This window comes from Schistocerca gregaria, chromosome 2, assembly GCF_023897955.1.
Source record: "Schistocerca gregaria isolate iqSchGreg1 chromosome 2, iqSchGreg1.2, whole genome shotgun sequence".
Lineage (NCBI taxonomy): Eukaryota > Metazoa > Arthropoda > Insecta > Orthoptera > Acrididae > Schistocerca > Schistocerca gregaria.
Window position 1 is genome coordinate 90,490,378 of NC_064921.1, and position 13,551 is coordinate 90,503,928.

The 13,551-nt window shown below is 38.1% G+C and overlaps 2 protein-coding genes across 4 annotated transcripts in view; one reads left to right on the forward strand and one right to left on the reverse strand.

Moving 5' to 3' along the window:
• Window positions 1–10,096, forward strand: part of LOC126336396 (mitogen-activated protein kinase kinase kinase 7-like) — a 156,014-nt gene extending 145,918 nt beyond the window's left edge. The window contains exon 12 of the mRNA XM_050000073.1: window positions 8,161–10,096. Coding sequence (XP_049856030.1) covers window positions 8,161–8,289 — 129 coding nt within the window. The 3' untranslated portion in view covers window positions 8,290–10,096. The remainder of the gene's footprint in view (window positions 1–8,160) is intronic.
• Window positions 10,097–10,271: 175 nt separating this feature from the next.
• Window positions 10,272–13,551, reverse strand: part of LOC126336397 (protein quick-to-court) — a 334,356-nt gene continuing 331,076 nt past the window's right edge. For all 3 annotated transcript variants that reach the window (XM_050000076.1, XM_050000075.1, XM_050000077.1), the window contains one exon: window positions 10,272–10,669. In XM_050000076.1, the coding sequence (XP_049856033.1) occupies window positions 10,457–10,669 (213 nt within the window). In that variant the 3' untranslated portion in view covers window positions 10,272–10,456. The remainder of the gene's footprint in view (window positions 10,670–13,551) is intronic.

The following is a 13,551-nucleotide window of genomic DNA, read 5'->3' on the forward strand; positions in this document are numbered from 1 at the left end:
TGTACTGAGAGAACAAACTTTGCTATGAAATAACTTGACCATGTGCCTAATATGAACATGCATCCCTTATGATTTGATGTTTTAATTATGAAATGGAAAATGTCTCTTCGAAAGAATAATAGTACAGATTAACACACAAGCAAAAGGGCGTGCGGAAAAAAGACTTTTTTCAGAAAGCTGTGGTGAACCTTAAGTTCATTAAAGACTCAATTTCACATGTCCTTTCCCATTTATTTACTTTTTATTCTCGCACAATGAAAAACCTGAATTACATCAACAATAGAGTTAAGCAATCTTTTTTTGTTAAATCCGAAAAATAATAATGCTATTATGTCAATGTTACCAAAGCAAACATTCTACACACACACACACACACACACACACACACACACACACACACACAATACAAATAGCAATTTGTTGTGTTCCTACATATCCTCCCTCCTCAGTAGCATAGTCACTTTAGAACTTCAACTAATCTTGCTAGAAATCAAATTTCATGACTGTACTGTCTTGGTCTGACAGTTAAACACTAGAGCCTTCAGGTTGTTAATGATTCTCATTCGTCTGGTTATCAGGTCTGTGAGTTTTCATCAAGAGATGGAGGCATTCATTGCTGGTCTTTCATTTTTAGTAAAAAAAAAATAAATAAATTGGGATCATTTCAGTTACTTTGTATGAGCCTTCATATGTAGGCTCTAATGCCTTCTTCACTCGGTCAACCCTTACGAACACATGTTGAGTTGCTGATGTCACTGCATCCATTTTTGTGCTGTACACTTGAGAAGAAAAAGTACCTAGTGCCCTGATGGGCAAGCCGTAGCATCCAAGACCAAGAAGGGTTACAGGTATTATTTGAATCTATATTGGAGGTGCATGGGCACAGATGGCTGCTATTAGCACTTGATGAAATCTTTCAATTTTTCCATTTGACAGGATGATATGCTATTGTTTGGTTACAAACACACGTTTTTGATACTACTTGGAATAGCTCAGTGTTAAACTGTCCTCCATGGGCAGTCACTATTTGGTATGACATTCCGAATCTAATGATGCAAGAGTTGATAACTGCTTGTGCTTTTACACCCTGGAGAGGTACTACCTCTGCCCAATGCTAACTCTATTGATGTATGTTAATCAATAAGTGTATTCAGCAGAAAGATGCATTGGTTCTATCAAGTCAAGGAGAATTATTTTGAAGTACTCGTCATTACTAGAAATGTTTCTTAATGACACTTGAACATGTTGTGATAGTTTGTTTTTCTGACAAGTAGTGCATGTTTTCACCCAATTTCGGACATCTTTTTTTATACTGACCCAGACAGACGTTAAATGAGATCGTGTTTACAGCTGTCTCAATGCCAGGACAAGCCAAATTATAATAGTTTTGGAAAATGAGATATCTAAATGTTTCAGGAATACAAGGGTGAGTAATTTGAGTTGACATATCACACAATTGTTTCCTCCCATGTGTCAAATGGTATTTTAATTTAACTGATGTGTGACAGCTGAATGAAGCTCATCATCATTTTGTGCTTGGGCTATGTCTTCAGAGTGAATTGGAACTAAGCTACTAGCAACAACATTTTCTTGTTGTTGTTGTTGTCTTCAGTCCTGAGACTGGTTTGATGCAGCTCTCCATGCTACTCTATCCTGTGCAAGCTGCTTCATCTCCCAGTACCTACTGCAACCTACATCCTTCTGAATCTGCTTAGTGTACTCATCTCTCGGTCTCCCTCTACGATTTTTACCCTCCACACTGCCCTCCAATGCTAAATTTGTGATCTCTTGATGCCTCAAAACATGTCCTACCAACCGATCCCTTCTTCTAGTCAAGTTGTGCCACAAACTTCTCTTCTCCCCAATCCTATTCAATACCTCCTCATTAGTTACGTGATCTATCCACCTTATCTTCAGTATTCTTCTGTAGCACCACATTTCGAAAGCTTCTATTCTCTTCTTGTCCAAACTAGTTATCGTCCATGTTTCACTTCCATACATGGCTACACTCCAAACAAATACTTTCAGAAACGACTTCCTGATACATAAATCTATATTCGATGTTAACAAATTTCTCTTCTTCAGAAACGCTTTCCTTGCCATTGCCAGTCTACATTTTATATCCTCTCTACTTCGACCATCATCAGTTATTTTACTTCCTAAATAGCAAAACTCCTTTACTACTTTAAGTGTCTCATTTCCTAATCTAATTCCCTCAGCATCACCCGATTTAATTTGACTACATTCCATTATCCTCGTTTCTTTGCCAGAAATATGTCACAGATCTGTAATAAATTGCAAAATGTACTGCAGATAATGTAAATGGGTTAGTGTTGCTGTCTCATTCTTTTGCTTAAATGCATATGTTAGATGAACATTGTCTCTTCCTTCTAACAGATATTTTGCAGCTGTGTATGCACTAAGCTGCTCTCTTGCCATGCATGGAATACTATTGTGCCATTGTGAACTTTTGTCTCCACTGTTTATCTTACCACTTGCCTGCCACAAAATCTGATGCATCTCCAACTAAGGTGAGTTGATTGTACAGACCAGGAAATGTTGAAAGCATGGCATTTGTGAGATTTTCGCATTTTAGGAACTGAGTGATTCCTTCTTCTGTCCTGTCAATAAATCTCTTGGGATTTTTTGTTGTTCCTTGTACGTAATCATTCAGCAAAGCTTTGTTTTCAGCAGCATGTTCCAAATGCTGATCATAGATATTTATGGTCCATAAGAATGCTCTAAATTGCTGACGTGTTTCGGGTCTTTTGTAGTTTGTTATTGCTGCAACTCTTTCTGGATCTGGCATTGTTCCTGCAGGTGTAATTAATGTCCCAAGAATGTTAGCTGTTTTGCACAAAATAGTGATTTTTCCAACACTTATTGGCAAGGCCACAGTTATTCAGTTGTTTAGTGAGTAAGTTTAGATGCTCTACATGTTGCTCTGGATATTCAGATGCCATTAAAATAGCATCCAAATATGGGAAACAGAATTCTAGTTGTCCTAAAATTTCGTTTATGGACCTCTGAAATGTGCTGTGTGCATTGTGAAGTCCAAAGGACATATCATTAAATTCACAAAGACCAAAAATGCAATAACAGCTGATTTTGGTTTATTTTCTTAAGCTAATCGAATTACATAGGAGGCTTTGACTAAGGTAGTCTTTGAAAATATCTTTTTATTTTCAAGCATAAAATTTACATCTAGTCATGAAACTGGAGCCTAGTGTGGGAATGTCTTGTCATTCTGATGCAGTAATCTCCACAAACTCACCACTGACAATTTGGCTTCATAAGAAGGTGTAGTGGACTGGCCCATTGTGCCTATGATGGACTTTAGCACCATTCTTTAACAGAAACTTAAATTCTATTTTGCTATTTAAGTGGGTCCAATTTGTTAGCCTTACTGTATACTAGACTGGTAGACATGTAGACAAAATGATATGCTGCTGCATTTTATAAGCAACACTTTTGATACTACGGACGGTTTAGTTAGTTCAGGAAATTTGTGCAGAAGTGTGGGAAATCTGGCATGCTGCATAAAGTGAGCTTACAGAGTCTGTAGCTTTCACAGTGGTTACCTCCAATATGCCTTTTGAAAAGTGATAACAATGAATGGCCATTCAAAATTGTATTTAATCCCTAAATAAATGGTTAATAGTTTTGTATCATAAGATTTTTTTTCTGACCCACTTGCTGCATAGAGATTGGAGTCACTTTAACTTTCTTGTCTTTTGAATTCTTAATAATTGGTTAGCCTCCATATCGCCGAGTTCTAAACCATTTAAAATCGTTTTAATTAATCACTCTTCACTTTCTTTAAATGTAGTCAGAAGTTGTTCTTTCACAAGAGGATTGTTCTTGCTGCTTGTAACTAACTAAATCCCATATATTTGCAACAAATTAAGGCTCCAGCTGAGTGAGCAAATAGCTAAATTTAATCGCCTTTGTAACTATACCAGCTATCGTAAATTGTGCTTTGACTTGGCAAAACCAGATGTATGGATTCTCAGTCCAAACAGTGGTAGCTTTAGCTTAATGCATACCTTATCAGTTTGCAACCTACATTTGGGATTATTCCCATTACGTACATTTTCTGTTGAGTTGTGCATATTTTTAAACACAGTATCTGATGAGATAAGTTAAAAAAGTACTTTGCAGATGTCATTGTTTCAGCAGTCATGTCAGGGTCACCAATTTGCTGCACACTAAGTTCGTCAAGGATTCAGTTCAGTATGGACCTTTCCATTTATTTACTTTTTCATTTCAAACACAATGAAAACTGAGTAACAACAATAATAGAGTGACAATCTTTTTCTGTTGTTAATTCCAAAGATGATAATATTATCATGCCAACATAACCAGGGGAAAATTGTACAGATATACACAAATACAAATAGTAACTTTCATTTCCCACAGCTTAAATGTTTAGTAATCTTTTCCTTGCGCCAGTTTGCAAGTCGACACTTCCTCTGTGTGGTGAGTAGTGATGTATCCATTTCATATTGTTGTTATCACATCCTAGATGTCCCACTGTTTAAACTCTTCAGATCATTTAAACCCAACATGGCCGTGCCCAATTGCTCCATTCGTAACTCCATACTCACTTGTCACATGACTAGCGAGAATTGTTGATCAGAGAAAGGTCTCAGCTTCAAAAATTCCAGTGATGATTAAAATGTATGATGTTACTACATCATGACAGCATGAATAAGTGTACTCCTTATATCCTCCCAGTAGAATTTTTCAAAAAATGACAGAATAGGTTTGAAAAGTGTTAAAAATTCAAACCAAATTTCCTTTTACGCAAGATGAACTATGTGCGAGAATGTACAATGAATTTCTTAAATCACAAACCGTTTGACTCTCATTTAAAAATCCACTCTTTGAGGACGACCATTTAGAAGAATTTCGAGCCCAGAAGATCAGACATTTACGTCGTTATTAAAAATTTTACTGCCACATTTGTATGATGTATCTAATAGTGTAACACGCGCAAAAAAAAAATCAGCATTACACACTCCTGGAAATGGAAAAAAGAACACATTGACACCGGTGTGTCAGACCCACCATACTTGCTCCGGACACTGCGAGAGGGCTGTACAAGCAGTGATCACATGCACGGCACAGCGGACACACCAGGAACCGCGGTGTTGGCCGTCGAATGGCGCTAGCTGCGCAGCATTTGTGCACCGCCGCCGGCAGTGTCAGCCAGTTTGCCGAGGCATACGGAGCTCCATCGCAGTCTTTAACACTGGTAGCATGCCGTGACAGCGTGGATGTGAACCGTATGTGCAGTTGACGGACTTTGAGTGAGGGCGTATAGTGGGCATGCGGGAGGCCGGGTGGACGTACCGCCGAATTGCTCAACACGTGGGGCGTGAGGTCTCCACAGTACATCGATGTTGTCGCCAGTGGTCGGCGGAAGGTGCACGTGCCCGTCGACCTAGGACCGGACCGCAGCGACGCACGGATGCACGCCAAGACCGCAGGATCCTACGCAGTGCTGTAGGGGACCGCACCGCCACTTCCCAGCAAATTAGGGACACTGTTGCTCCTGGGGTATCGGCGAGGACCATTCGCAACCGTCTCCATGAAGCTGGGCTACGGTCCCGCACACCGTTAGGCCGTCTTCCGCTCATGCCCCAACATCGTGCAGCCCGCCTTCAGTGGTGTCGCGACAGGCGTGAATCGAGGGGCGAATGGAGACGTGTCGTCTTCAGCGATGAGAGTCGCTTCTGCCTTGGTGCCAATGATGGTCGTATGCGTGTTTGGCGCCGTGCAGGTGAGCGCCACAATCAGGACTGCATACGATCGAGGCACACAGGGCCAACACCTGGCATCATGGTGTGGGGAGCGATCTCCTACACTGGCTGTACACCTCTGGTGATCGTCGAGGGGACACTGAATAGTGCACGGTACATCCAAACCGTCATCGAACCCATCGTTCTACCATTCCTAGACCGGCAAGGGAACTTGCTGTTCCAACAGGACAATGCACGTCCGCATGTATCCCGTGCCACCCAACGTGCTCTAGAAGGTGTAAGTCAACTACCCTGGCCAGCAAGATCTCCGGATCTGTCCCCCATTGAGCATGTTTGGGACTGGATGAAGTGTCGTCTCACGCGGTCTGCACGTCCAACACTAAAGCTGGTCCAACTGAGGCGCCAGGTGGAAATGGCATGGCAAGCCGTTCCACAGGACTTCATCCAGCATCTCTACGATCGTCTCCATGGGAGAATAGCAGCCTGCATTGCTGCGAAAGGTGGATATACATTGTACTAGTGCCGACATTGTGCATGCTCTGTTGCCTGTGTCTATGTGCCTGTGGTTCTGTCAGTGTGATCATGTGATGTATCTGACCCCAGGAATGTGTCAATAAAGTTTCCCCTTCCTGGGACAATGAATTCACGGTGTTCTTATTTCAATTTCCAGGAGTGTATTTCAAGAGTCAACAACATACCATTAACTATCATGACATAAAGAAATAGAGAAAAGTTTTTTGTGTAAGTAGGTTACAACAGGCAGAAAATGTAATTATAGTTGAAAAGCATAATAAATACAATTGCATTGAGATGAAGATCATCTCCCTGAAACAAGAGCTTAGAAAAATGTGTATTCGGCATTTTATTTCACTAAAGGATGATTAATTGATGAGATGATACAAGATGACTTAGACAAAATTTCTATTTGGTCTGACTGGCAACTATCTCGAAATGTAGGAAAATCTAAGTTAATGCATATGAGTAGAGGAAATAATGCCAGAATGATTTGAGGACAGTATTAGTTGTATTCTGCTTGACACAGAAACACCATTTAAATAACTGGGTGTAATTTTGCAGAACAGTATGAAATGGAACAAGCATGTGAGGATTGTGGCAGAGAAGGCGAGTGTTCAACTTAAGTTTATTGGGAGAATTTTGGGAGAGTATAGTTAATATATAAAGGAGACAGCACATAGGATGCTAGTGCAACCTGTTCTTAAGTGCTGCACAAGTGCTCAGGATCTGCACCAGGTTGGATTTGGAAGACAGCGAAGCAATTTAGAGGTGGCGTACTAGATCAGTTGTCGTTACGTTTGAAAAACTCACAGGTGTTACGGAGATGCTTTGGAAATTCAAGTAAGAATTCTTGGAAGGAAGACACTGTTCTTTTTGTGAGGCATTAAAGAGAAAATTTACAGAACGAGTACTTGAAGCTTACTGGAGAAGAATTCTACTGCCACCAACATACACTTCACGTAAGCACCATGAAGATAAGATATGAGAAATTAGGGCTCATGTGGAGGCATATAGACAGTAGTTTTTCCATCACTCTTTTTGTATGAGGAACGGGAAAGATGATGACTAGTTATGGAGAGGGTACCCTCTGCAATGCATCATAGGGTGACCTGCAGAGTACGTATTGTAGATGGAGATACTTGACAACACTTTGAACAATGCACACATTCACTGACAGGTGACAGTAGCAGCTGGTTTAGATATTTTTCTACTGCCAAGAATACTGGGATAAAGCATTGGTCATCAGTTCCTATAGTTTCCCCCCTTGCTTTCAGCTGTTCGCAACACCAACACAGCCAGGTCATGTTGGGTAATCATACGAGGCCACATCAATCATCCACACTTCCAGCCACTGAAAAGTCTGCTATGCTCTTCATGAACCACAGGTTAGTCTGGTCTCTCCACAGGTACCCTTCCACAGCTGTCTGCGTGTGTCAGCAATATGAACTACTCCATCTCGGCAACGTTCATGGTTCGTGGCGTGATGTTGACTAAATCTAAAATAATTTTAGGTCTGTAGAGTAACTAGGTTGGCAATTTGTTCCAATCCGAAGTTCGAAGAATACAGTTGCATTTTGTCATATTTGACTTCAGTCCTTAAAAAATAGTTATTTCCTGTCTATTGCACTGCACTCATTAGTCGAGCTTATGCAACTGAACTTAATCTTTCTTGCAAATCTTGCCTTCATCAAAAAATGAATGTTTGTATTTTAAAATATATGCTCAAGTTTAATATGATTGAAATAAATATGTTGGATTGATAAATTAGCTCCATATATTTTATATCACATACTGCATGTGATGGCAGATGTAGTATTTCATTTTCAATTTAACACTTTCATTTAATAATGCTATGTGATTTATTTATTCTTTTAAACAGGAAAACCTACAAAAACTTCATAGGAATCTTAAACGACAACTGGAACTTATTAAGGGTCAAAGAAGAGAGAGTGTTGGAAATGATGGATGGGTCGTTGTGCCACACCAGGACCACTCTCACTTAACTTAGCTGCTGCTGAGTGTGTCTCCAAGTACTATATTTTTATACCAAGAGTGAATGTGACTGTAATGCATATAAAAGTGAAGTAATAAGTTTGGTCCTCGATGATTTGTGTTCTGTTAATACTACTAAAACTTTTAATTGCTGACCTGTAAAAAAAGCATTTATAGTATTTGTGTCAGACTGATGTGTGTATTTTATTGTATCTTATTTTGTTTTTCAATGAAAACCGCAGATTGCCCTGTGGAGTGTTCTTTCTCCAGTCTGCAAAGGTGTTTTCATTTGCCTTGCCTGTAATTTTCGGCAACAACATCTGTGACTTGATTTATCTGTCAGTTTACCATTGTATTGCTCAAATCCTTATATAGATCTGTTTCTTGTTTTCATATATATAAAAAGTAGAATATCTTCAAGTGAAGTCATATGACTCAAAAGGAAGCATTCACAAAATATTCTTGTGACAACATGCCAGTTTTCATGAGGTAGTTATTAAGGAAATAATGACAAAGTTAGTGGATTGCACTAATATTTAATGTTGAGTAAGTGTACACAAGAAAGACTGTTGAATAGTATTTTTGTGTTTGCTTACAAGATGACTTCATGTTAATTATAGACTGGACACAACCATATTTATGAAAAAACTATTGCATTATGCACTTCTGTTGTACTTAACTGTTCAAGTGACAGACTTAATTGTGAGCCCTTTGTTTGTATTGTCCTGTAAATGCTGAGGTGTGGCTGGAACAGGTGTAAAAAAATTTAAGTTGTTAGAGAAAACAATGACAAGAAGTATACCAAACTAGTAATGGTGTTAGTCTGATAACATTTCCTCAAATGTGACCTATCTATTTGAAGGTTAGCCATTTTTTATGAACAATGTTGGTGAGTAGTTTTACACTAATTTATTTACATTAGGCCATTCATTTTATAAGTCACCACATATGAACAGTGGAGACAGAATGGGGTTTTGATTATTGTAAACAAAATTTTATACTGGAATGCATACTGATGCAAAGAGGATCATGCCAATGCAGTATCACCATTCTATAAATACTTCACGTAAACGAAACTATTCTGTAATTGTTTTATTTTTGTGATTTTGTCAAAATGTGCATTTGGTTTAAATATTTATGTCAGTATAATACAACTCAAAATATTCTCAGTGTAAAAGTCAAACCCTTTCTTTGTTACTTATTTACAGTCGGGTAAAAATTGTTTGTTTGCTGGCCTGCACTTAGTTTAAACTTTTATGTTCTTGTTCATGTAGAAGGATTGAAACAAGGAAGTTTATTTGTAGTGGATTAAGCAAACTTTGTTTCATATTCAATTTTCCATCTGGGTGAAGCATGAGAGATCGTTGTTGCATATGTTTTGACCATATGGCTCCTGCTGTGTATGAAGTGAATTATAAAACACACGAGTTGTCAAAGAACATTTTATGTTGACATGCATTACCACTGTTTAAAGTAAAACTGCAATGTGTTTTAGTAAATGGACTACCGTGTATTCATTCCATAACATTGCTAGTCTAGTAAAGTAAAGTGAAGTGATTTACATTGTTCATTGAATGCACCTGTTTCTGAAACAATATGCCAAAATATTGACTGAATTTGACAGTCTGTGAGAAACCGTTTTAGGGTATGCAAATATTACTCTAATGCTGCGGGCAGCATGTTATACTGTTCATTAGATGTCTTGTGAAAGTTCCTGTATTATCTGTATGACTGACCTTTTGTAAAGAGATGTAAATTTGTCATATTCAGCTAACTGTAAATTGTATGTCCATAATGTAAATACATTTTGATATTCTTTGTGACCACATGTTTCATTACTATTCTTATCAATACTCCAGTGCATATTCATTTTTTTATGACTAAATGTGTTTAATGGTTTACATTCACCCGAAAAAAGAAAGAAAAATGTATCCATGCTTCTACAGTGGGAAATAGTCTTTAAAGTCCTTATTCATAGTCCACATACTGTTAATACAATGAATTATACTAAAACATTTTATTGTAATATATTATTCATATCATTTGATGCATTTTGCACAGGATACATGTAGATCTAAAAAGTTTCTCCTATATATACACTTCTTTCTGAAGAACAACCAAAGCAAAATATACAGATTCATTCCAAAATAATTACTACAGTACACAACTTGTTTAAATAAGTCTTATTTCCTCAAATAAGCTTTATAAGCTCTCTCGATATTACTTTTTTCTGACTCAGTATAACCTAAAATGCTTTTAATCGCATTAAGATGACCTTGATGATTTTCCCTGTCAGTGAGGAAGTAGTAGACAGCAGACTTCAAAAACTGAAGAGTCATTGCTGGATCCATTTCACCTTTACTTGCATGTGCCTCCACAAGGCGTCGATACAAAGCCTGCAAAAAAAAAAAATAATTAAAAATGACAATTATTTACTTTCCTTTTGGATTAGGAAAGACAACACACGAGCAGCTTAGTCTCTCAAATTACTACATGCTGCACTCTGGATCTGCTTTTTGTGGACCTGTTGAACAGTAAAAGGACTTTGTTATGCAGTGTGTGTGTGTGTGTGTGTGTGTGTGTGTGTGTGTGTGTGTGTGTGTGTGTGTGAGCACGCATGCCACACCACATGGGGTATTGCGCTACACATATCAAGGACATGAGATACTGTGGATTTATCATCAGGCTACATAAATTTCAACGTGGACTGTTTTACAATATCACAACTTTGTTATAACAGAAACCTTGCTGACAACAAACAAAATACATGGTAATAATAGTGCACCAAATAAAGTGTGCAACAACATGTTTGGGTTCTGTGGCCAGAGGAACTTTATTTTAAATAAATATCAGTCTTTCCGAGGTGACTTCGGCGGGTATGTCTTCAGCACCTAGTAATGCTCAAGGCATAGGACCTACTCTACCTTGCTATAAATAAAAATAAGGAAGAATCAACCCATAAACAAAAAGGAACAAACAAGGTAAAAACAAAGCATCATATTCTCTCTCAGGAACTAAAAACCCACCATTACTTATGTGATATCTACTGCTGAATGAGGCTGCCTCCAGATTCTTCATACATGAAAATTCCATTCAAAATAAAATATCAAAAATAACAGCAAATATTTTGTTTTGCCCATATCGCAAAATTTGATGCTTTACTCACACTCATGTAAATTAGAAGTGTAAATTAGAAGGCAGAGATTTTTGAGTTTGTGTTCACCGCCCTCCTCCAAACAATTAAGATTTAATGGTTTAACGTAAATGTTTTTTTTTTCCAATACTGTAAGTAAATGTAATGTGGTATAAATATAATTTAACTGTATTTTCATTTTAACATCACACTAAGAAATTTTGATGTGAGACAAAAATAAAGAGCTGACCTGTAAAGAATAAATGAAAAGTAAGCAGTCAGAAAATAACAGCATAGCTGGCAAAAAAATAGCATCAAAATTGGCAAAAATAACACTGAAACTGACCATAAAATGAAATTATTTTTTGCTGTCCCAAACGCTATGGTTTTCAGCCATATGCATCCATGCTGCTCCTCTATGTTTTGTAGTGCTGTCTACCCACCTTCTGTTAGGTATTCTAATCTCATGGAATCCAACAAAGAACTAATATGGTGCATGTACCAAATGTTTCCTTGACTATTTCCATTTGATTTTCATTAGTCATAAATATGTCTCGCACTCCCCTCTGTTCTCTGACCCATTTATTAATTTTCTCCCCATTTCAAAAAGCACTATAGACCATGTTTATTCTTCTGTCTATTTCTTTTGCTGCCCATCCAGTGACTGTCTTCAGCTCCCCTTAACACCCATTACAACTAGTTCTATGAATTCACTGCCAATCATTGAAGATAATTTTAGTCTTATGGTAACTGATATTCAGTATTACTTTCATATTTGCCCTGTCGAGTTCTACCAGCTGATGAAATTAATCTGCACTACAGGCAAGCAGTACATCATCATCATCATCCTCAAAGCAAATTAGGTTCAGGCATTTTCATTATCTCATAGCACTGTAATGTTACATAGGTACAATACCTCCATCTTCATAGATACTTCACTCATGCCCCCCCCCCCCCCCCCCCCACACACACACACACACACACACCTACCCGTGCATGCACAACCCCTCCCATAGTAATGATTAATGGTAAATCAATGGTTAACTAAACTTTTAATTATCTCTAATGTAAAAACTAAGATGACTGTATACAAAAGTTGAGATTTCGAAATAAAGAGGTAAGGTTTGATCTATTACAGCCAAGAATATGAACAGAAAAATATTTTATTGTTTAAGCCAGATTTAGAAACAAAGAATAGATTGGTAACTGCCTTGAGGCTAAAATGGCAGTAAGATGCTTCCTACCCACCCCATTCCCTCAGCCAATATCTAATTGAGCTGACTTCAAATTTTGTCATAATATACACTCATTCACAGGAAGTGTAGTATACAGCTTATTACTGTTTAGCCATCTGTTAGAATCTGTGGGAGGTAGTGATGAATGTAGGTAAATAAATAAAAAAATCTGAAACTAGAAAAAGAGAACTGTCTGTTCCAGGTTCTGTGACCATGTCATCATGGTTGACAGTACTTTAGCCAGATAGTTAAAAATGAGATAAAACCCTGGCAGCTAAAACTAGCTGGTCACTGAAGAACGTCTAAAGGGGTCATCATAGTCAGTACTCTTAAAATGGAGTCAGAAAATAAATGAGGTGAGCAGATGCAGAGTATACAAACATCTAATCAGCTTAAGCAGTTAGATAAATAAGAGATGTACATGAAAGTTTAAAGATGTATGACAGTGCAGAGAGAGAAAGTAGCCTGTGGTCACTCTGAGCATACACTACAGACAGTGGTACTCCCCCCAACAATCAAACACTGAATGTGGTGGTGTAGTAACTTTTGTTGTAAATTCTGCTTTCCTTCAGGAAACATAGGACTTTGGTAGCTGTTAATCCAATGTCCATAAGTATTGGAGATAGTGAGGTAGATAGGATGACTGCTCGTCTCAGATCAGCCAACAGGGCACACACGGCAAAGATATGGGTGATTGTTAAATGACTACCAAAGCTGCTTCGAGGGGAGTTGTCTTGGCATAAAACTCTGGGGGTGGGGAAAGTTTAAATCTGCTGTGGCTTATATGCAGTCAACATAATACGATGGTATCCTTCTGAGAAGTCTGAAGAAAAGTATGCTACGCCATGGTGGTTCCTTTGGTTGCTCTCAGCTTATTGAGGGTTATGGTAGCTTGCCATTCCATATTCCA